General features: G+C 38.0%; 1 protein-coding gene across 2 annotated transcripts in view; it reads right to left on the minus strand.

Moving 5' to 3' along the window:
- LOC143246712 (uncharacterized) overlaps positions 1-20602 on the minus strand; it is a 36881-nt gene extending 16279 nt beyond the window's left edge. The window contains exon 1 of one of the 2 annotated variants that reach the window (XM_076493803.1): positions 20476-20602. In XM_076493803.1, the coding sequence (XP_076349918.1) occupies positions 20476-20483 (8 nt within the window). In that variant the 5' untranslated portion in view covers positions 20484-20602. Of the gene's footprint in view, positions 1-19727; positions 20118-20475 lie in introns of those variants that run through there. The other variant, XM_076493802.1, reaches the window with a different exon arrangement.
- Positions 20603-25056: the final 4454 nt, after the last annotated feature.

A 25056-nucleotide genomic window follows, 5' to 3' on the forward strand; every position in this document is an offset into this window, starting at 1 on the left:
TGACTATATGACAATGTCTACTATAAACTTACTAGTGATGACTATATGACAATGTCTACAATAAACGTACAAGTGATGACTATATGGCAATGTCTACCATAAACTTACTAGAGATGACTATATGACAATGTCTACTATAAACTTACTAGTGATGACTATATGACAATGTATACTATAAACTTACTAGTGATGACTATATGAATATGTCTACTATAAACTAACTACAGATGACTATATGGCAATGTCTACCATAAACGTACTAGTGATGACTATATGACAATGTCTACTATAAACTAACTAGGGACAACTATATAACAATGTCTACAATAAACGTACAAGTGATGACTATATGGCAATGTCTACCATAAACTTACTAGAGATGACTATATGACAATGTCTACTGTAAACTTACTAGAGATGACTATATGACAATGTCTACTGTAAACTTACTAGTGATGACAACATAGCAATGTCTACTATAAACTTACTAGAGATGACTACATAGCAATGTCTACTATAAACTTACTAGAGATGACTACATGACAATGTCTACAATAAACTTACTAGGGATGACTACATGACAATGTCTAAAATAAACTTAATAGGGATGACTACATGACAATGTCTACAATAAACTTCCTAGGGATGACTAAATGACAATGTCTACAATAAACTTACTAGAGATGACTACATGACAATGTCTCCTTTAAACTTACGAGGGATGACTGCATGACAATGTCTACTATAAACTTACGAGGTATGACTACATGACAATGTCTACTATAAACTTATGAGGTATGACTACATGACAATGTCTACTATAAACATACTGGTGATGACTATATGACAATGTCTACTGTAAACTTACTAGTGATGACTATATGACAATATCTACTATAAACTTACTGGTGATGACGAAATGACAATGTCTACTATAAACTAACTAGGGATGACTATATGACAATGTCTACAATAAACTTACTAGTGATAACTATATGGCAATGTCTACTATAAACTTACTAGTGATAACTATATGACAATGTCTACAATAAAGTTACTAGAGATGACTATATGACAATGTCTACTATAAACTTACTACTGATGACTATATGACAATATCTACTGTAAACTTAGTGATGACTATATGACAATATCTATTGTAAACGTACTAGAGATGACTATATGACAATGTATATTATAAACTTACTAATGATGACTATATGACAATATCTACTGTCATACTATAGTAGACAATGTCTACTATAAACATATAAGGGATCACTACATGACAATGTCTACTATAAACCTACTAGAGATGACAATATGACAACATCTACTGTAAACTTACTAGAAATGACTATATGACAACATCTACTGTAAACTTACTAGAAATGACTATATGACAATGTCTACCATAAACTTACTTGTGAGGACTATATGACAATGTCTACTATAAACTTACTAGTGATGACTATATAGCAATGTCTACAATAAACTTACCAGAGATGACTATATGACAATGTCTACTATAAACTTACTAGAGATGACTACATGACAATGTCTACAATAAACTTAATAGGGATGACTACATGACAATGTCTACAATAAACTTACTAGTGATGACTACATGACAATAAACTTACGAGGGATGACTACATGACAATGCCTAAGATAAACTTAATAGGGATGACTACATGACAATGTCTACTATAAACTTACTAGAGATGACTACATGACAATGTCTACTATAAACTTACTAGTGATGACGATATGACAATATCTACTGTAAACTAACTAGTGATGACTATATGACAATATCTACTGTATACTTACTAGTGATGACTATATGACAATGTCTACTGTATACTTACTAGTGATGACTATATGACAATGTCTACTGTAAACTTACTAGTGATGACGATATGACAATATCTACTGTAAACTAACTAGTGATGACTATATGACAATATCTACTGTAAACTAACTAGTGATGACTATATGACAATGTCTACTGTAAACTTACTAGTGATGACTATATGATAATGTCTACTGTAAACTTACTAGTGATGACCATATGACAATATCTACTGTAAACTTACTAGTGATGACTATATGACAATATCTACTGTAAACTTACTAGTGATGACTATATGACTGATTGATTGATTTAGTGTTTTATGGCACAAAGCAGCGAGGCTATCTGCGCCAGACATTCGGTAAAATTTAAAAAAATTTTAAAAAATGTAGTAAAAGACATAAATGGAAATGAAGGTAAAACAAAAAAGTATAAAACCAATGTTGACACCTAGTCTACAATGTTAAGATAAAAGGCAAAGTATAAGAAGTTGTAAGGTATTGACTATAGCAAAAAATGTAATGATCATAACCCGCCAGGAAGACTAACAGGTAAGTTCAAGAACCACCGTCAGTCACCTGAAGTTGGTCTTTCCAGTCCTGGTTCCGGGTTATAAGTCAATATTGCCAGTACTAAAAAGTTAAGTAGTAAAAGTGTGAAATGATATGCAGCAAAAGTATAATAACAACTCGCCAGGACGACTAATGAGTAGTTCAAACGGATAGTTCAAACAGTAGCGTGAGTCACCTGAAGTTGGCCTTTCCAGTCCTGGTGTCGAGTTATTTAATGTTCTGGCCATTGTCCAATGTCAAATTGAAGGAGAGAGATTAAAACTGTAAAAAAGGAACCACAATTAAAAAGGTGTAATGAATAAATATGCAACACTTAAATGAGATTAAAAAGATTAATGGCCATTAAAAACATCATCAAGGTGGACAGTCACCATCACCAATAACTCTGTCCAATGTTACAGACTGACCCTGGGAAAAAATATTTTTAAAATATTGCTGTCGTTGAGAATTGTAACGATGGCAAGAAAGTAAAACGTGGCTGATAGTGATTTGAGTGTTACACAAACTACACATTGGTGCATCAGTTCCAGATAAAAGAAAATGATGAGTTAAAAAACTGTAACCAATGCGTAGCCTAGTGAGAACAACTTCCTACTTCCAAACTTTACGGAAGCTAGATGGCCAGAGTCCAATTTTGGGTTTGATTTGAAAAAAGTTTGTTGTCACGTTGCTCACTCCAAGTGGACTGCCAGCTGGCACGGAGCCGAGCCTTGAAGACAACACCATAGTCCATGTACAGAATAGGCATAGGAGTGATGGTGCTGAAGCAGACATATTTAGCTGCCATGTCTGCAAGCTCGTTCCCACGAATACCAACATAGATTGGTATCCCGAAAAACTGGATTGAAGTAGCTGCTAATGAGAAATGGGCCAGTCGGTTTCGAATATCAGTGAGAATAGGATGTGAGCTAACGTGTAGCGATTCCAAGGCAAGTATAGAACTCAGCAAATCAGTATAAATAGTGCAGTTGGAGTACTGCTCAGCTGCAATATGATCCAGGGCAAGAGATATGGCATACAGTTCAGCAGTGAACACAGAAGCTGTAGAAGGGATTCTGCACGCAACTACTGACCCATAGCAAACCATAGCAGAGCCCACTGAATTACCTGATTTGGAACCATCTGTATAAATGGGAACTGAATGATTGTTTGAAAGATATTCATTGAATAAAATACGAAACTTCCAATCTGGAGTATCTGCCTTTTTTAGGTGACTGAAAGAAAGGTCACATTTGGGGGCTGTAATAAGCCATGGTGGGATGGGCCAACCTGTGGAATCTGCAATGTTATCAAGGACAGACCCAATTCATCCAATTGCGCCGGATGCGAAGGCCAAACGGAGCAATGACAGATCGTCTGTTCTGAAAAAGTACTGCACACCGAGGAAGGAAAACACATTTACAGGTGGGATGCTTTGGTAAGGAATGAAGTTTTGAAGTATATTGTAAAGATAGTTGCAAACGGCAAAGGTGTAGAGAAGGTTCATGAGATTCAACGTATATACTTTGAACTGGAGAGGTACGGAAAGCCCCAGTGCAGAGTCGAAGTCCTTGGTGATGAATGGGGTCCAGCATCTTTAAGGCCGAGGATCTGGCAGAGCCATAGACCATTGATCCATAATCGAGTTTCGATCTAATAAGAGCACGATATACCTCTAACATTGAACAGCGATCTGCCCCCCAACTGGTAGAAGAGAGAACACGGAGGATGTTCAGTGCTCTTGTGCATTTGACCCGAAGCTGCTTTAAGTGTGGTATAAAGGTCAGTTTACAATCAAAGATAAGCCCCAAGAACTTGGTCTCCGGGACCACTGGCAGCAAAACTTCACCGATATGAAATTCAGGATCAGGGTGAATACCCGTCGACGGCAAAAGTGCATGCATACAGTTTTGAGAGAGAGAAATTAAAGCCGTTCGCCAAAGTCCACTTCTGTACACAATTGAGGGCAGTTTGTAGTTGCTGCTCAATATATCTCATGTTTGACGACTGACATGAGATGTGAAAGTCATCGACATACAGCCCATTCGCAACAGTGAGAGGGAGTTGTTCAGTGATGGCATTTATCTTTATACTGAAGAGTGTAACACTCAATACACAGCCTTGAGGGACTCCAAGTTCCTGTACAAAAGAACGGAAAGTGTCGAACCCACACGAACTTGGAATCTCCTGTCCATTAAAAATTTTTAATAAACATGGGTAGATGGCCATGTAACCCATATGTATGGAGGTCTCAAGAAAACGCCATACCTCCATGTTGTGTCGTAAGCCTTCTCTATGTCAAAGAATATTGATACAAGATGTTGGCGGTTGAGAAAGGCTTCTCTGATAGATGTTTCAAGGCTAATTAGGTGGTCTGTGGTGGAGTGCTGTCGACAGAACCCACATTGGATGGCGAGAGGAGGTTGTTTGATTCAAGGAACCAAACAAGACGAGCATTAACCATCCTTTCTAATGTCTTACAGAGACAGCTCGTCAAAGCAATTGGACGGTAGTTTGAAGGAATCTTGGGATCTTTCCCTGGCTTAGAGAAAGGTAAAATAATAGCCTGGCCAGGCATCAGGAAAACATTCTCCTGCCAGATCCGGTTGAAAACAATCAGAAGGACATCAAGAGAAGCAGGAGATAGATGGTGCAGCATGTCATAATGAATATCATCAGGTCCAACAGACGTACTGGCAGACCGATGAAGGGCCATTTTTAGTTCCACCTGGGTAAAGGGACAATTATAGTCAAAGAAACAGTCAGTTCGAAAGGAAAGAGGTGATAACTCTGCCCGAGTCTTGATGGCCAGGAAGGTGGAGGAGCAAGCAGAAGTGCTAGATACCTGGCAAAAGCTTTCACCTAGAGTGTCAGCGATGTTCCGAACATCAGTCACCTCCTGACCATCAGAGAGTAAGATCGAGAGGGGGACAGAATTGTAGTGCCCATTAACCTTTGGAATCCTGTCCCATATGATCTTGGAACTGGTGGTAGAAGATATGCTGGTTCTGAACTTAATCCAAGATTCCTTCTGGCTTTGACCTCTTACCCACCTGGCATGTGCACGGGCCCGTTGGAAAGCAACCCGGTTTGAAAGTGTGGGATATCTACGAAAAGTATCCCAGGCCCACTTTTGGGCCTTCCGTGCTAAGTGGCAAGCAGGATTCCACCACGGACGAGGATATCGTGGAAAACGTGTCGAGGTTTTAGGAATACACTGAGCAGCTGCATGAGTAATACAGTCAGATACCGCTGCTACACAGTCGTCTATTGATGGCTGATTTATGATGGCAGGATCAAGTTCTGTGAGAGCAGTGAAAGTGGACCAGTCTGCCTGATCCAGCTTCCACCGGGCACGCGGGTAGGGTGGCATTGACCACGACCAGTCTCTCTCAAAAGGATGGGAAAATGATCACTGCCTAGTGGATTACTGTCAACCCTCCATGAAAAATGGGAGAATAATGAAGGGGAGCAAACTGAGAGATCAATAGCGGTAAAGGACTGACTAGGTGCATGAAAGTAAGTGGAAGAACCAGTATTGAAAAGAGAAAGATTGTGATCAGAGAGCATCCGCTCTACAGATCAGCCCCTCCCATCAATAATAGCACTTCCCAGAGGGGATGATGTCCATTAAAATCCCTAGGTTAGAAATGGAGATGGCAATTGTTCAACGAGAGCATCAAGATCTGATTGATCAAATGTCTCTCCAGGCGACAGGTACAGAGAACAAACAGTGATGGTATGACCCAAGGAAACACGGATGGCTACAGCCTCCAAGGGTGTGTTGAGTGACAAAGATAGGATGGGCACGTGTTGATCAACCAACAGCGCCATCTCTCCATATACTCGACCATCACACAACCTGTCATTTCTGTACAGAGAAAACTGCTGAATGGAGACAGTATCAGTAGTTTTGAGAAATGTTTCTTGTAAAGAAAGACAAACAGGATGGTAGGAAGCAATCAGCGTTTTGATATCATCCAGATTAGAACGTAAACCTCGACAGTTACATTGTATCAAGGTGGCCATTTTTTAAGAGCGGGTAGGTGAAGTGGCTGGAGAACCCTTGGTTTACGACCACGTCTTTTTTTCTTTACTGTCTTTAGTCAGAGGAGGTCTATCAACCTCCATGGATCCTGCTCTGGGTCGGGTGGGCAGGTTTTTGTTATTGGAAGGGAAATCCAGTGACTGAGGACGCGAACAAATAATTGTTTTGTCTCTTGTGGTGGGAGAAAAAGATGCATCAGAAGAAATGCCTGTATTTGAAACTGAAGGACGTGGATCTTGAGGTTTGTTGGAAGGTATGGGAGGAACAGAGATGGGTGTGGAAGTCGATTCATCAACCTTTTTAACCACAGAGGTCAAAAGGCTTTTCATTTGTTTTGAGAACGATTCTCTTGGAGGCACAGAGAGATCTGTCTGCACTCCCACTGTAGTTGTGGAATGAAGTGCACCAACATATGTCCAAGATGGAGTTGTGGACAGCAATTTCCGAGCCTCAGGATAACTAATGTTATGTGTCGTTTTCAAATGCTGCACCTCTTTTTCCTCCAACCATTTTGGGCAAGAATGAAAGTAAGAGGGGTGAGAACCATTGCAGTTTACGCAATGTGGGTTCATGTCACAGTCATAGGCATTGTGGTCCTTGCTTCCACAACGAGCACATGTCAGGGAACCACGACAAGATGTTTTTGAGTGGCCAAATCTCTGACATTGGAAACATCGAAGAGGGTTTGGTATGTATGGCCGAACCCTGCAAATGAGATAACCTGCCTTGATGGTGGCAGGTGCACATGGTGAAGTAAATGCTAAAACGAGGGTCTTTGTTGGCAGTGTACCTCCATCTTTGCGAGTGGAGATGCGCCTCACTGCAGAAACTCCTTGAGTGGAGAGACCAGCGAGAATCTCCCACTCGGGAACGTTCTTCAAATCCCTTTCAACAATAACTCCTCGTGAAGAATTCAAGGTAGCATGGGGTGTAACCTCAATAGGTATATCCCCAATTGCCTTTGAATTCAAGAAGAGTTCACTGTGTTGGAATGTGGATGTTTCAACCAATATGTCACCAGACCGAAGTTTCTTTACTGACTTGCTGGAGAACCAGCAAGTCCCTCTAGTCCCTTTTGAATAAAAAAAGGGGACATTTGCCCTAAAGGTTTTTCCGAAAGAGAATGTAATATAAGAAAATGAGGTACGTGTGTTACTGATGTTGAAGATTGCTGTTCTGAGTATTCAAGACGTGATCGCTTACCCATTGACTGTGTTTTTACAATTTTATTTAAATTTTTTAGAGGATCCATAAAAAAAAGAAAAAAATTTCGGTACCCACTGACACCACCCACCATGGAACCCTACAAGGGGTCGCACTACAAAGTCACGCAAGGTCAATGCAGCAACGCCAGGGTTTCGTGAGCATTATACCCAAACAGCAGCATCAGGCACTATGTCCACAACACCAGTTGAGAACATCCAACACTGGTACTTGCTCACTCTAGCCCAAGTGGACCAGCCGATTAACCAAGGGGCCACCCAAAGACTGCCCGTCTACAGGAATTCGAGGCCAAAGTGGTGTGTTAGGGTTGGACCCCTCAACCACCAGGATCCTCTCCTCCCCTTCACGGGTCGACTATGACAATGTCTACCACGCACGACAAACACGTCTACTGGGTGGATGTGTAGATCCCAGAGAAGGTAACCAGATAGAACAGAACCTTCCCTGGGAGGTCCCTCTACCACGACTATATGACAATGTCTACTATAAACTTACTAGAGATGACTACATGACAATGTCTACTGTAAACTTACTAGGGATGACTACATGACAATGTCTAAAATAAACTTAATAGGGATGACTACATGACAATGTCTACAATAAACTTCCTAGGGATGACTAAATGACAATGTCTACAATAAACTTACTAGAGATGACTACATGACAATGTCTCCTTTAAACTTACTAGGGATGACTGCATGACAATGTCTACTATAAACTTACGAGGTATGACTACATGACAATGTCTACTATAAACTTATGAGGTATGACTACATGACAATGTCTACTATAAACATACTGGTGATGACTATATGACAATGTCTACTGTAAACTTACTAGTGATGACTATATGACAATATCTACTATAAACTTACTGGTGATGACTAAATGACAATGTCTACTATAAACTAACTAGGGATGACTATATGACAATGTCTACAATAAACTTACTAGTGATAACTATATGGCAATGTCTACTATAAACTTACTAGTGATAACTATATGACAATGTCTACAATAAAGTTACTAGAGATGACTATATGACAATGTCTACTATAAACTTACTACTGATGACTATATGACAATATCTACTGTAAACTTAGTGATGACTATATGACAATATCTATTGTAAAGCGTGCTAGAGATGACTATATGACAATGTATATTATAAACTTACTAATGATGACTATATGACAATATCTACTGTCATACTATAGTGACAATGTCTACTATAAACATATAAGGGATCACTACATGACAATGTCTACTATAAACCTACTAGAGATGACAATATGACAACATCTACTGTAAACTTACTAGAAATGACTATATGACAACATCTACTGTAAACTTACTAGAAATGACTATATGACAATGTCTACCATAAACTTACTTGTGAGGACTATATGACAATGTCTACTATAAACTTACTAGTGATGACTATATAGCAATGTCTACAATAAACTTACCAGAGATGACTATATGACAATGTCTACTATAAACTTACTAGAGATGACTACATGACAATGTCTACAATAAACTTAATAGGGATGACTACATGACAATGTCTACAATAAACTTACTAGTGATGACTACATGACAATAAACTTACGAGGGATGACTACATGACAATGCCTAAGATAAACTTAATAGGGATGACTACATGACAATGTCTACTATAAACTTACTAGAGATGACTACATGACAATGTCTACTATAAACTTACTAGTGATGACGATATGACAATATCTACTGTAAACTAACTAGTGATGACTATATGACAATATCTACTGTATACTTACTAGTGATGACTATATGACAATGTCTACTGTATACTTACTAGTGATGACTATATGACAATGTCTACTGTAAACTTACTAGTGATGACGATATGACAATATCTACTGTAAACTAACTAGTGATGACTATATGACAATATCTACTGTAAACTAACTAGTGATGACTATATGACAATGTCTACTGTAAACTTACTAGTGATGACTATATGATAATGTCTACTGTAAACTTACTAGTGATGACCATATGACAATATCTACTGTAAACTTACTAGTGATGACTATATGACAATATCTACTGTAAACTTACTAGTGATGACTATATGACTGATTGATTGATTTAGTGTTTTATGGCACAAAGCAGCGAGGCTATCTGCGCCAGACATTCGGTAAAAATTTAAAAAAATTTTAAAAAATGTAGTAAAAGACATAAATGGAAATGAAGGTAAAACAAAAAAGTATAAAACCAATGTTGACACCTAGTCTACAATGTTAAGATAAAAGGCAAAGTATAAGAAGTTGTAAGGTATTGACTATAGCAAAATGTAATGATCATAACCCGCCAGGAAGACTAACAGGTAAGTTCAAGAACCACCGTCAGTCACCTGAAGTTGGTCTTTCCAGTCCTGGTTCCGGGTTATAAGTCAATATTGCCAGTACTAAAAAGTTAAGTAGTAAAAGTGTGAAATGATATGCAGCAAAAGTATAATAACAACTCGCCAGGACGACTAATGAGTAGTTCAAACGGATAGTTCAAACAGTAGCGTGAGTCACCTGAAGTTGGCCTTTCCAGTCCTGGTGTCGAGTTATTTAATGTTCTGGCCATTGTCCAATGTCAAATTGAAGGAGAGAGATTAAAACTGTAAAAAAGGAACCACAATTAAAAAGGTGTAATGAATAAATATGCAACACTTAAATGAGATTAAAAAGATTAATGGCCATTAAAAACATCATCAAGGTGGACAGTCACCATCACCAATAACTCTGTCCAATGTTACAGACTGACCCTGGGAAAAAATATTTTTAAAATATTGCTGTCGTTGAGAATTGTAACGATGGCAAGAAAGTAAAGCGTGGCTGATAGTGATTTGAGTGTTACACAAACTACACATTGGTGCATCAGTTCCAGATAAAAGAAAATGATGAGTTAAAAAACTGTAACCAATGCGTAGCCTAGTGAGAACAACTTCCTACTTCCAAACTTTACGGAAGCTAGATGGCCAGAGTCCAATTTTGGGTTTGATTTGAAAAAGTTTGTTGTCACGTTGCTCACTCCAAGTGGACTGCCAGCTGGCACGGAGCCGAGCCTTGAAGACAACACCATAGTCCATGTACAGAATAGGCATAGGAGTGATGGTGCTGAAGCAGACATATTTAGCTGCCATGTCTGCAAGCTCGTTCCCACGAATACCAACATAGATTGGTATCCCGAAAAACTGGATTGAAGTAGCTGCTAATGAGAAATGGGCCAGTCGGTTTCGAATATCAGTGAGAATAGGATGTGAGCTAACGTGTAGCGATTCCAAGGCAAGTATAGAACTCAGCAAATCAGTATAAATAGTGCAGTTGGAGTACTGCTCAGCTGCAATATGATCCAGGGCAAGAGATATGGCATACAGTTCAGCAGTGAACACAGAAGCTGTAGAAGGGATTCTGCACGCAACTACTGACCCATAGCAAACCATAGCAGAGCCCACTGAATTACCTGATTTGGAACCATCTGTATAAATGGGAACTGAATGATTGTTTGAAAGATATTCATTGAATAAAATACGAAACTTCCAATCTGGAGTATCTGCCTTTTTTAGGTGACTGAAAGAAAGGTCACATTTGGGGGCTGTAATAAGCCATGGTGGGATGGGCCAACCTGTGGAATCTGCAATGTTATCCAAGGACAGACCCAATTCATCCAATTGCGCCCGGATGCGAAGGCCAAACGGAGCAATGACAGATCGTCTGTTCTGAAAAAGTACTGCACACCGAGGAAGGAAAACACATTTACAGGTGGGATGCTTTGGTAAGGAATGAAGTTTTGAAGTATATTGTAAAGATAGTTGCAAACGGCAAAGGTGTAGAGAAGGTTCATGAGATTCAACGTATATACTTTGAACTGGAGAGGTAATGGAAAGCCCCAGTGCAGAGTCAAGTCCTTGGTGATGAATGGGGTCCAGCATCTTTAAGGCGAGGATCTGGCAGAGCCATAGACCATTGATCCATAATCGAAGTTTCGATCTAATAAGAGCACGATATACCTCTAACATTGAACAGCGATCTGCCCCCAACTGGTAGAAGAGAGAACACGGAGGATGTTCAGTGCTCTTGTGCATTTGACCCGAAGCTGCTTTAAGTGTGGTATAAAGGTCAGTTTACAATCAAAGATAAGCCCCAAGAACTTGGTCTCCGGGACCACTGGCAGCAAAACTTCACCGATATGAAATTCAGGATCAGGGTGAATACCCCGTCGACGGCAAAAGTGCATGCATACAGTTTTGGAGAGAGAGAAATTAAAGCCGTTCGCCAAAGTCCACTTCTGTACACAATTGAGGGCAGTTTGTAGTTGCTGCTCAATATATCTCATGTTTGACGACTGACATGAGATGTGAAAGTCATCGACATACAGCCCATTCGCAACAGTGAGAGGGAGTTGTTCAGTGATGGCATTTATCTTTATACTGAAGAGTGTAACACTCAATACACAGCCTTGAGGGACTCCAAGTTCCTGTACAAAAGAACGGGAAAGTGTCGAACCCACACGAACTTGGAATCTCCTGTCCATTAAAAAATTTTTAATAAACATGGGTAGATGGCCATGTAACCCATATGTATGGAGGTCTCAGAAAGCGCCATACCTCCATGTTGTGTCGTAAGCCTTCTCTATGTCAAAGAATATTGATACAAGATGTTGGCGGTTGAGAAAGGCTTCTCTGATAGATGTTTCAAGACGAATTAGGTGGTCTGTGGTGGAGTGCTGTCGACAGAACCCACATTGGATGGGCGAGAGGAGGTTGTTTGATTCAAGGAACCAAACAAGACGAGCATTAACCATCCTTTCTAATGTCTTACAGAGACAGCTCGTCAAAGCAATTGGACGGTAGTTTGAAGGAATCTTGGGATCTTTCCCTGGCTTAGAGAAAGGTAAAATAATAGCCTGGCGCCAGGCATCAGGAAAAACATTCTCCTGCCAGATCCGGTTGAAAACAATCAGAAGGACATCAAGAGAAGCAGGAGATAGATGGTGCAGCATGTCATAATGAATATCATCAGGTCCAACAGACGTACTGGCAGACCGATGAAGGGCCATTTTTAGTTCCACCTGGGTAAAGGGACAATTATAGTCAAAGAAACAGTCAGTTCGAAAGGAAAGAGGTGATAACTCTGCCCGAGTCTTGATGGCCAGGAAGGTGGAGGAGCAAGCAGAAGTGCTAGATACCTGGCAAAAGCTTTCACCTAGAGTGTCAGCGATGTTCCGAACATCAGTCACCTCCTGACCATCAGAGAGTAAGATCGAGAGGGGGACAGAATTGTAGTGCCCATTAACCTTTGGAATCCTGTCCCATATGATCTTGGAACTGGTGGTAGAAGATATGCTGGTTCTGAACTTAATCCAAGATTCCTTCTGGCTTTGACCTCTTACCCACCTGGCATGTGCACGGGCCCGTTGGAAAGCAACCCGGTTTGAAAGTGTGGGATATCTACGAAAAGTATCCCAGGCCCACTTTTGGGCCTTCCGTGCTAAGTGGCAAGCAGGATTCCACCACGGACGAGGATATCGTGGAAAACGTGTCGAGGTTTTAGGAATACACTGAGCAGCTGCATGAGTAATACAGTCAGATACCGCTGCTACACAGTCGTCTATTGATGGCTGATTTATGATGGCAGGATCAAGTTCTGTGAGAGCAGTGAAAGTGGACCAGTCTGCCTGATCCAGCTTCCACCGGGGCACGCGGGTAGGGTGGCATTGACCACGACCAGTCTCTCTCAAAAGGATCGGAAAATGATCACTGCCTAGTGGATTACTGTCAACCCTCCATGAAAAATGGGAGAATAATGAAGGGGAGCAAACTGAGAGATCAATAGCGGTAAAGGACTGACTAGGTGCATGAAAGTAAGTGGAAGAACCAGTATTGAAAAGAGAAAGATTGTGATCAGAGAGCATCCGCCTACAGATCAGCCCTCCCATCAATAATAGCACTTCCCCAGAGGGGATGATGTCCATTAAAATCCCCTAGGATTAGAAATGGAGATGGCAATTGTTCAACGAGAGCATCAAGATCTGATTGATCAAATGTCTCTCCAGGCGACAGGTACAGAGAACAAACAGTGATGGTATGACCCAAGGAAACACGGATGGCTACAGCCTCCAAGGGTGTGTTGAGTGACAAAGATAGGATGGGCACGTGTTGATCAACCAACAGCGCCATCTCTCCATATACTCGACCATCACACAACCTGTCATTTCTGTACAGAGAAAACTGCTGAATGGAGACAGTATCAGTAGTTTTGAGAAATGTTTCTTGTAAAGAAAGACAAACAGGATGGTAGGAAGCAATCAGCGTTTTGATATCATCCAGATTAGAACGTAAACCTCGACAGTTACATTGTATCAAGGTGGCCATTTTTAAGAACGGGTAGGTGAAGTGGCTGGAGAACCCTTCGGTTTACGACCACGTCTTTTTTCTTTACTGTCTTTAGTCAGAGGAGGTCTATCAACCTCCATGGATCCTGCTCTGGGTCGGGTGGGCAGGTTTTTGTTATTGGAAGGGAAATCCAGTGACTGAGGGCCTTGAACAAATAATTGTTTTGTCTCTTGTGGTGGGAGAAAAAGATGCATCAGAAGAAATGCCTGTATTTGAAACTGAAGGACGTGGATCTTGAGGTTTGTTGGAAGGTATGGGAGGAACAGAGATGGGTGTGGAAGTCGATTCATCAACCTTTTTAACCACAGAGGTCAAAAGGCTTTTCATTTGTTTTGAGAACGATTCTCTTGGAGGCACAGAGATCTGTCTGCACTCCCACTGTAGTTGTGGAATGAAGTGCACCAACATATGTCCAAGATGGAGTTGTGGACAGCAATTTCCGAGCCTCAGGATAACTAATGTTATGTGTCGTTTTCAAATGCTGCACCTCTTTTTCCTCCAACCATTTTGGGCAAGAATGAAAGTAAGAGGGGTGAGAACCATTGCAGTTTACGCAATGTGGGTTCATGTCACAGTCATAGGCATTGTGGTCCTTGCTTCCACAACGAGCACATGTCAGGGAACCACGACAAGATGTTTTTGAGTGGCCAAATCTCTGACATTGGAAACATCGAAGAGGGTTTGGTATGTATGGCGAACCCTGCAAATGAGATAACCTGCCTTGATGGTGGCAGGTGCACATGGTGAAGTAAATGCTAAAACGAGGGTCTTTGTTGGCAGTGTACCTCCATCTTTGCAGTGGAGATGCCTCACTGCAGAAACTCCTTGAGTGGAGAGACCAGCGAGAATCTCCCACTGGGAGCGTTCTTCAAATCCCTTTCAACAATAACTCCTCGTGAAGAATTCAAGGTAGCATGGGGTGTAACCTCAATAGGTATATCCCCAATTGCCTTTGAATTCAAGAAGAGTTCACTGTGTTGGAATGTGGATGTTTCAACCAATATGTCACCAGACCGAAGTTTCTTTACTGACTTGCTGGAGAACCAGCAAGTCCCTCTAGTCCCTTTTGAATAAAAAAAGGGGACATTTGCCCTAAAGGTTTTTCGAAGAGAATGTAATATAAGAAAATGAGGTAATGCGTGTGTTACTGATGTTGAAGATTGCTGTTCTGAGTATTCAAGACGTGATCGCTTACCCATTGACTGTGTTTTTACAATTTTATTTAAATTTTTTAGAGGATCCATAAAAAAAAGAAAAAATTTCGGTACCCACTGACACCACCCACCATGGAACCCTACAAGGGGTCGCACTACAAAGTCACGCAAGGTCAATGCAGCAACGCCAGGGTTTCGTGAGCATTATACCCAAACAGCAGCATCAGGCACTATGTCCACAACACCAGTTGAGAACATCCAACACTGGTACTTCGTTCACTCTAGCCCAAGTGGACCAGCCGATTAACCCAAGGGGGGCCACCCAAAGACTGCCCGTCTACAGGAATTCGAGGCCAAAGTGGTGTGTTAGGGTTGGACCCCTCAACCACCAGGATCCTCTCCTCCCCTTCACGGGTCACCACGCACGGCAAACACGTGGGTGGATGTGTAGATCCCAGAGAAGGTAACCAGATAGAACAGAACCTTCCCTGGGAGGTCCCCTCACCACGACTATATGACAATGTCTACTGTAAACTTACTAGTGATCACTATATGACAATGTCTACTGTAAACTTACAAGTGATGACTATATGACAATGTCTACTGTAAACTTACTAGAGATGACTATATGACAATGTCTACTGTAAACTTACTAGAGATGACGTTATGACAATGTCTACAATAAACTTACTAGGTATGACTACATGACAATGTCTACTATAAACTTACTAGGTATGACTACATGACAATGTCTACTATAAACTTACTAGGTATGACTACATGACAATGTCTACTATAAACTTACTACGTATGACTACATGACAATGTCTACTATAAACTTACTACGCATGACTACATGACAATGTCTACTATAAACTTACAAGTGATGACTATCTGACAATATCTACTGTAAACTTACTAGAGATGACTAGGTGAAAATATCTACTGTAAACTTTCTAGAGATGACTATATGACAATGTCTACTATAAACTTACTGGTGATGACTATATGACAATGTCTACAATAAACTTACTAGTGATGACTATATGGCAATGTCTACTATAAACTTACTAGTGATGACTATATGGCAATGTCTACTATAAACTTACTAGTGATGACTATATGACAATGTCTACAATAAACATACTAGAGATGACTATATGACAATGTCTACAATAAACTTACTAGTGATGACTATATGACAATATCTACTGTAAACTTACTGGAGATGACTATATGACAATGTCTACTGTAAACTTACTAGAGATGACTGTTTGAAAATGTCTACTATAAACTTACTAGGGATTACTATATGACAATATCTACTGTAAACTTACTAGAGATGACACTATGACAATGTCTACTACAAAGTTACTAGTGATGACTATATGATAATGTGTACTATAAACTTACTAGGGATGACTACATGACAATGTCTACTATAAACTTACTAGTGATGACTACATGACAATGTCTACTATAAACTTACTAGTGATGACTACATGACAATAAACTTATGAGGGATGACTACATGACAATGTCTACTATAAACTTACTAGTGATTACTATATGACAATGTCTACTGTAAACATACTAGAGATGACTATATGACAATGTCTACTGTAAACTTACTAGAGATGACTATATGACAATGTATACTGTAAACTTACTGGTGATGACTACATGACAATGTCTACTATAAACTTACGAGAGATGACTATATGACAATGTCTACTGTAAACATACTAGAAATGACATGAAAATGTCTACTGTAAACTTACTAGAGATGACTATATGACAATGTCTACTGTAAACTTACTAGAGATGACTATATGACAATGTCTACTATAAACTTACTAGGGATGACTATATGACAATATCTACTGTAAACCAACCAGAAATGACTATATGACAATGTCTACTATAAACCTACTAGGGATGAATATATGACAATATCTAATGTAAACTTACTAGAAATGACTACATGACAATGTCTACTATAAACTAACTGGGGATGACTATATGATAATGTCTACAATAAACTTACTAGAGATGACTATATGACAATGTCTACTATAAACTAACTAGGGATGACTATATGACAATATCTACTGTAAACTTACTAGAGATGACTATATGGCAATGTCTACTATAAACTTACTAGTGATGACTATATGATAATGTCTACAATAAACTTACTAGAGATGACTATATGACAATGTCTACAATAAACTTACTAGTGATGACTATATGACAATATCTACTGTAAACTTACTAGAGATGACTATATGACAATGTCTACTGTAAACTTACTAGAGATGACTATTTGACAATGTCTACTATAAACTTACTAGGAATTACTATATGACAATGTCTACTATAAACTTACTAGTGATGACTACATGACAATGTCTACTATAAACTTACTAGGGATGACTACATGACAATGTCTACTATAAACTTACTAGTGATGAATACATGACAATGTCTACTATAAACTTACGAGGGATGACTACATGACAATGTCTACTATAAACTTACTAGGGATGACTACATGACAATGTCACTATAAACTTACTAGAGATGACTACATGACAATGTCTACTGTAAACGTACTAGAGATGACTATATGACAATGTCTACTATAAACTTACTAGTGATGACTATATGACAATGTCTACAATAAACGTACAAGTGATGACTATATGGCAATGTCTACCATAAACTTACTAGAGATGACTATATGACAATGTCTACTATAAACTTACTAGTGATGACTATATGACAATGTATACTATAAACTTACTAGTGATGACTATATGAATATGTCTACTATAAACTAACTACAGATGACTATATGGCAATGTCTACCATAAACGTACTAGTGATGACTATATGACAATGTCTACTATAAACTAACTAGGGACAACTATATAACAATGTCTACAATAAACGTACAAGTGATGACTATATGGCAATGTCTACCATAAACTTACTAGAGATGACTATATGACAATGTCTACTGTAAACTTACTAGAGATGACTATATGACAATGTCTACTGTAAACTTACTAGTGATGACAACATAGCAATGTCTACTATAAACTTACTAGAGATGACTATATGACAATGTCTACTATATACTTACTAGTGATGACTACATGACAATGTCTACTATAAACTTACGAGGGATCACTACATGGCAATGTCTACTATAAACCTACTAGGGATGACTATATGACAATATCTAATGTAAACTTACTAGGGATTACTATATGACAATATCTACTGTAAACTTACTAGAGATGACTACATGACAATGTCTACTATAAACTTACGAGGGATCACTACATGGCAATGTCTACTATAAACTTACTAGTGATGACTATATGACAATATCTACTGTAAACTTACTAGAAATGACTACATGACAATGTCTACTATAAACTAACTGGGGATGACTATATGACAATGTCTACAATAAACTTACTAGTGATGACTATATGGCAATGTCTACAATAAACTTACTAGAGATGACTATATGACAATGTCTACTATAAACTTACTAGTGATGACTATATGACAATATCTACTGTAAACTTACTAGAGATGACTATATGACAATGTCTAGTATAAACTTATAAGCGATGACTATATGACAATGTCTACTATAAACTTATAAGGGATGACTACATGACAGTGCCTACTATAAACTTATAAGGGATGACTACATGACAGTGCCTACTATAAACTTATAAGGGATGACTACATGACAATGTCTACTATAAACTTACTAGAGATGACTATATGACAATGTCTTATTAGTACCAAGTAATGAAATTTAGTCCTACAAGCTGTCTTATGATGATACTGATGGAGAACTGAAAGTATTCTCATGTAAAAAAGAAAGAAGTGAAAAGATTTAACACCCTGAGGTGGCAGTCATCTGGGAGAAGGTCACCTGGACATATTTGAAAAGCATAATAAACACAACATAACCACAGAAAACACTCAAATACTAAATGAAGAAAGAAACATATACTATATTAATAAATATAATCAAACATCTAAGCACGCCATCTACACTCACTTACACAACCCTCTTCATACGTGTGGTCAGCTATCAGTCAGTTACCTTTTTCTTTCTTTGTGAACCTGACGATGACCCAAGAAGGTCAAGACGTTGTTCGCTCCTCTACATAGAATTTTCTCAAGCCATACCAGTCATTTTTACATACATAATGCCATTTACCCTTGCAAGCTTGTATTTTCAAATACCATCACATAAAAAAATATTATTGTATACTAGATTTTCTAAACAAATGTGTAAAATATGAAAGAAAATCACTTTATGAACAATAAACTACATAAATTTTGAATGCACACAAAATAAAAATAAATCAAATAAATTCAAACATAATTGTAATCTGAAAAAAATATATATACAATACGTGTACTTTACCTGTCAACTTTATGGTGACCGCATCTCTCACACTTGAATTCCCAAAAGTAATTTGTTAAAAAAGCTTCTCTGAGAAATTCTTCTTCATTCAACAACAACATTAAGGCTAAGACAGGGCTATCTTCCTGACCCAGGTCACACGAAACTTGTTCTTCAGGCACCTGAAAGCTTCTTCCTGTAAGCTGACCATACTCTCCGAGACAAACTTCTCTTTCCCCATGTTCCACCTGACATCTGGACCACATTCGCTGTTCAACAAATCTACAGCAGACTGATAAGACTGATAAACAGTCTCCACAACCGATCTCTGAGAACTTGAACTTCTTGAAAAATAATAGGGTAATTTTGTGTTATGCACTATTAGAGACAATGCAGCATCCAACCAACATAAATTATCAGCATTCATCCACAAGGGATAAAATCTCTTCGACTTAGATATTTCTTGCTGTGTTAAAACTCCTGCATCAGTGCTCTGTTTAAGTTCTACTTCTTGAATTTCCTTACACTCTTCTAATAAATCCTTTCCAGGTTGTGAATCTTCCTGCATGGTAAAATTACCAGAACTTGTATTATCTTGTCCCATAAAAATATCTTTCTCATCCAAATTTTTATCATCAATTTCTAACTTAACCAGTGCAGTAGTTTCATCATGTCCATCGTTTGATCTCAGGTCAGAGTCACACGACCCAGTCCATGAAGTCCTGTTTTGTTTACTCAACTCTGCAGAAGTAAAAGATGTGACACTTACCTCTTCATTAGGCACAGAACTCATGAGTTGTAAACCCATTTTGTTTGCATCTTTGGAAGTCCAAGATATACTGGTTGAATCTCCAACTTGATCTCCATTTGGCATCACTGACTTTCCATAATGTTCACAAGTCTCTTGGCTCGTGACCAGATGAGTATTTATACCGTCAGTGGCAGAATATAAAACTTCACCTTTTTCTTCCTTCTTCTCCCAGTCTTTCTCAAGAGTTAACCGAGAACAAATCAGACTTGGTTCCATGGTTTCACTACAACCAGGAACTACGGAAAGACCTACACTGGAGCATTCCTCCAAACTATCTAACAAACAACACCCCAAACTGTCATTTCTGGCCATTGTACTGGTGTCTTCTGTTTGGTTTTTCATGTTGAAGTTGTAATTCTCCAAGCTCTCCAAGAAATCCTGGAGTATATCCTTACTGCTACTATATGGAGTGGAGTCTGTACTCAGTTCAGGTAGAGGTGCACTAGTAACAACAAATTCCTGCCTAAATTTGGACTTTGAAGATTTTTTCTTTTTCTGACTATCCATAACTGTGATTTCGGACACGTGTCGACGAACGAAAGCAGTAGTCAGGTCTGATGGAAACAAGTCATGACACTAGAAACATAAAAATAATTTTATTATTTATAATTAACAATTCAGTTTCACTGGAAATATAATGAATACAGATTGTGTACAAAAAGAAATCAAAGTAAAATCTTTTTAAACCTACAAAATACTTGACACTATAATCACATAATGCTGATGTAATAAAGAAATAAACAGAGAATTATTCATTCTAACATGTCACCAAATGAATAATTATCTAAACTTAATGTAAAAAAAAAAGGATTGATCACTGTAACATGTTATTTGCCTCTCAATTTCTCAAGTATTAAAAAATAACTCACTTTTACATAAAAAATGTATGCGTTGAACTTTTACTTACATTCTTGTTTTCACAGAGGAAGACGGCTTCATCAAAATTTATCTGAAACAGCCGTAGACTACTCTGAATTCCCTTCTCCAAACACACTGAACACAATCTGTTTCGTTCCATCTAGAAATATAAAAAATGCTTTATTATTTAAATTTTATATCAATACATGTGTAGTTAATATACTTAGAACTGTTTGGTTTGTTTTGAATTTCACGTAAAGCTACATGAGGGCTATCTGTGCTAACCGTCCTTAATTTAGCAGTGTATGACTAGAGGGAAGGCAGCTAGTCATCATCACCCTCCGCCAACTCTTGGGCTACTCTTTTACCAATGAACAGTGAGATTGACCGTTACATTATAATGCCCCACAGCTAAAAGGACAAGCATGTTTGGTACAACAGAGACTTAAAACTGTCTAAAATCATAACGTATGCATAACCATTCCTTCTCATCCACAAGTTTCTTCCATACCAAGTTGTGAATCGGTTAAATCCATTGATTTATATACATGTAGCTTCAACTTCTACAAGGATTACATCCAAAGCCAGTAGTAGTGCATTAAGTAACCCATTACCATAATGTTACTAACAAAGTATTACAACAAAGTAAGATTGTAGTGGGAGTGATAATATAACAGTCACTTTCCACAAGAAAAGGGAAACAAGCTTGTTCTTTATCTACATTTATGTTCTCTTCTTTGATTAGGTGATAGAAATCTAAATTTACTTGGATTTCAAATATTTTAAAAATTTATGAAATATGAATTTCCTTTGAGGACTTACTGAGATAAACTTCACAGAGCAGCTCTCAAAATGGTTTTATTGACACTGAGGATTTAGTTTCACTTGTATTTAACTAACTGTTGGCATGTTATCTACACAGTTATATTCACATGCATTCAAGTTTATTTTCAGATTCATAGTTGAAAAAAATAAAGTCCCTAAAATTGTTTTGTAGGAAAGGAAAAGAAAGTTGATGACAAACAGAGCACTCAAATAGAACTTCCTGTACACCTTCCTTACTACACAACAATGGTTCTCAATTTAAATAGAACTTCCTGTACACCTTCCTTACTACACAACAATGGTTCTCAACTCAAATAGAACTTCCTGTACACCTTCCTTACTACACAACAATGGTTCTCAACTCAAATAGAACTTCCTGTACACCTTCCTTACTACACAACAATGGTTCTCAACTCAAATAGAACTTCCTGTACACCTTCCTTACTACACAACAATGGTTCTCAACTCAAATAGAACTTCCTGTACACCTTCCTTACTACACAACAATGGTTCTCAATTTAAATAGAACTTCCTGTACACCTTCCTTACTACACAACAATGGTTCTCAATTTAAATAGAACTTCCTGTACACCTTCCTTACTACACAACAATGGTTCTCAATTTAAATAGAACTTCCTGTACACCTTCCTTACTACACAACAATGGTTCTCAATTTAAATAGAACTTCCTGTACACCTTCCTTACTACACAACAATGGTTCTCAATTTAAATAGAACTTCCTGTACACCTTCCTTACTACACAACAATGGTTCTCAATTTAAATAGAACTTCCTGTACACCTTCCTTACTACACAACAATGGTTCTCAATTTAAATAGAACTTCCTGTACACCTTCCTTACTACACAACAATGGTTCTCAATTTAAATAGAACTTCCTGTACACCTTCCTTACTACACAACAATGGTTCTCAATTTAAATAGAACTTCCTGTACACCTTCCTTACTACACAACAATGGTTCTCAATTTAAATAGAACTTCCTGTACACCTTCCTTACTACACAACAATGGTTCTCAATTTAAATAGAACTTCCTGTACACCTTCCTTACTACACAACAATGGTTCTCAATTTAAATAGAACTTCCTGTACACCTTCCTTACTACACAACAATGGTTCTCAATTTAAATAGAACTTCCTGTACACCTTCCTTACTACACAACAATGGTTCTCAATTTAAATAGAACTTCCTGTACACCTTCCTTACTACACAACAATGGTTCTCAATTTAAATAGAACTTCCTGTACACCTTCCTTACTACACAACAATGGTTCTCAATTTAAATAGAACTTCCTGTACACCTTCCTTACTACACAACAATGGTTCTCAATTTAAATAGAACTTCCTGTACACCTTCCTTACTACACAACAATGGTTCATAATTTAAATAGAACTTCCTGTACACCTTCCTTACTACACAACAATGGTTCTCAATTTAAATAGAACTTCCTGTACACCTTCCTTACTACACAACAATGGTTCTCAATTTAAATAGAACTTCCTGTACACCTTCCTTACTACACAACAATGGTTCTCAATTTAAATAGAACTTCCTGTACACCTTCCTTACTACACAACAATGGTTCTCAATTTAAATAGAACTTCCTGTACACCTTCCTTACTACACAACAATGGTTCTCAATTTAAATAGAACTTCTTGTACACCTTCCTTACCACACAACAATGGTTCTCAATTTAAATAGAACTTCTTGTACACCTTCCTTACCACACAACAATGGTTCTCAATTTAAATAGAACTTCTTGTACACCTTCCTTACCACACAACAATGGTTCTCAATTTTGTTATTTTATCTGTGGACCACTTTGGAGGAGCAAAGACCTGATGGACCACCTACCAGTCGTATTCCCATCCATTTTCACTTGCATGACAAAAAAAACTATTCAAAATAAATGAGGAAATGGTGCTGCTTTTGATGTGACTTGCAGTTCGGACCAAGCTTCGATAACCACTGCTACAGTGTCATAAACTTATTCCTCTACAAATATTCAAGCCATGTTTTACTTTAAGAAACCAAAATAGATACAAAATAATATAAAAAAATAATACTTGACATAACCATCACACTATAACACTAAATGTACTAACAAGAAAACAAAAAACCAGATGTAGTACATAAAGTATCTAAACTCTATCACTGAGTTTAGTTAAGTGTATGTAAACCACAGGTCACATTTTACTGGCACCATCAATGAAACTTGACTTTTACAAAAAAAATCTAGTTTTTTAAGTAATATTTTTGTTAAAAACAAAAGAATAACTCATCATTACTTAACTGAAACTCAGTAATAATCTAATACTACTTTGAACCCCACTACAGGAACTTTCAAAATGCTTGTACATTTCTCTTATCAAAAAAAAACAGAGACACCTTGGCAACTTTAGTAACCAAGACAAAATATAATAATATTATAAAAGAGCTCAAAAGTACTTCCTGTATAAAAATGACATTTGGTATTCTGATACAGAAATAAAAATAATGACTTAGAAGGCACTGCTGATGAATTCCTACAGTCTCCAGTTAAGTGGTCAGTACACAATTCTGGTTTACGTACATCAGAACTTTGAGTTCAACAGCATGCTGGTTAATACAACCTTGTACAAGACTGGTTAGTCTTCATTGGGAGTTACTGTACTACGTGACTACTACAGAAAGAAAGCTGTATGCCTCAAAAAAATTGTATCTGATATTGTGAATGCTATTAGTTTAACTTTACACTTTTGATGGGTATAGAGACATGCATATTGTGGCAGTTAATACATGACCTAGCAGACTAAATAGCCCTGTTGTCAGCTGATCTAGTATTAATTGTTATAC

This window comes from Tachypleus tridentatus, chromosome 3 (assembly GCF_004210375.1).
Source record: "Tachypleus tridentatus isolate NWPU-2018 chromosome 3, ASM421037v1, whole genome shotgun sequence".
NCBI classification, from domain to species: domain Eukaryota; kingdom Metazoa; phylum Arthropoda; class Merostomata; order Xiphosura; family Limulidae; genus Tachypleus; species Tachypleus tridentatus.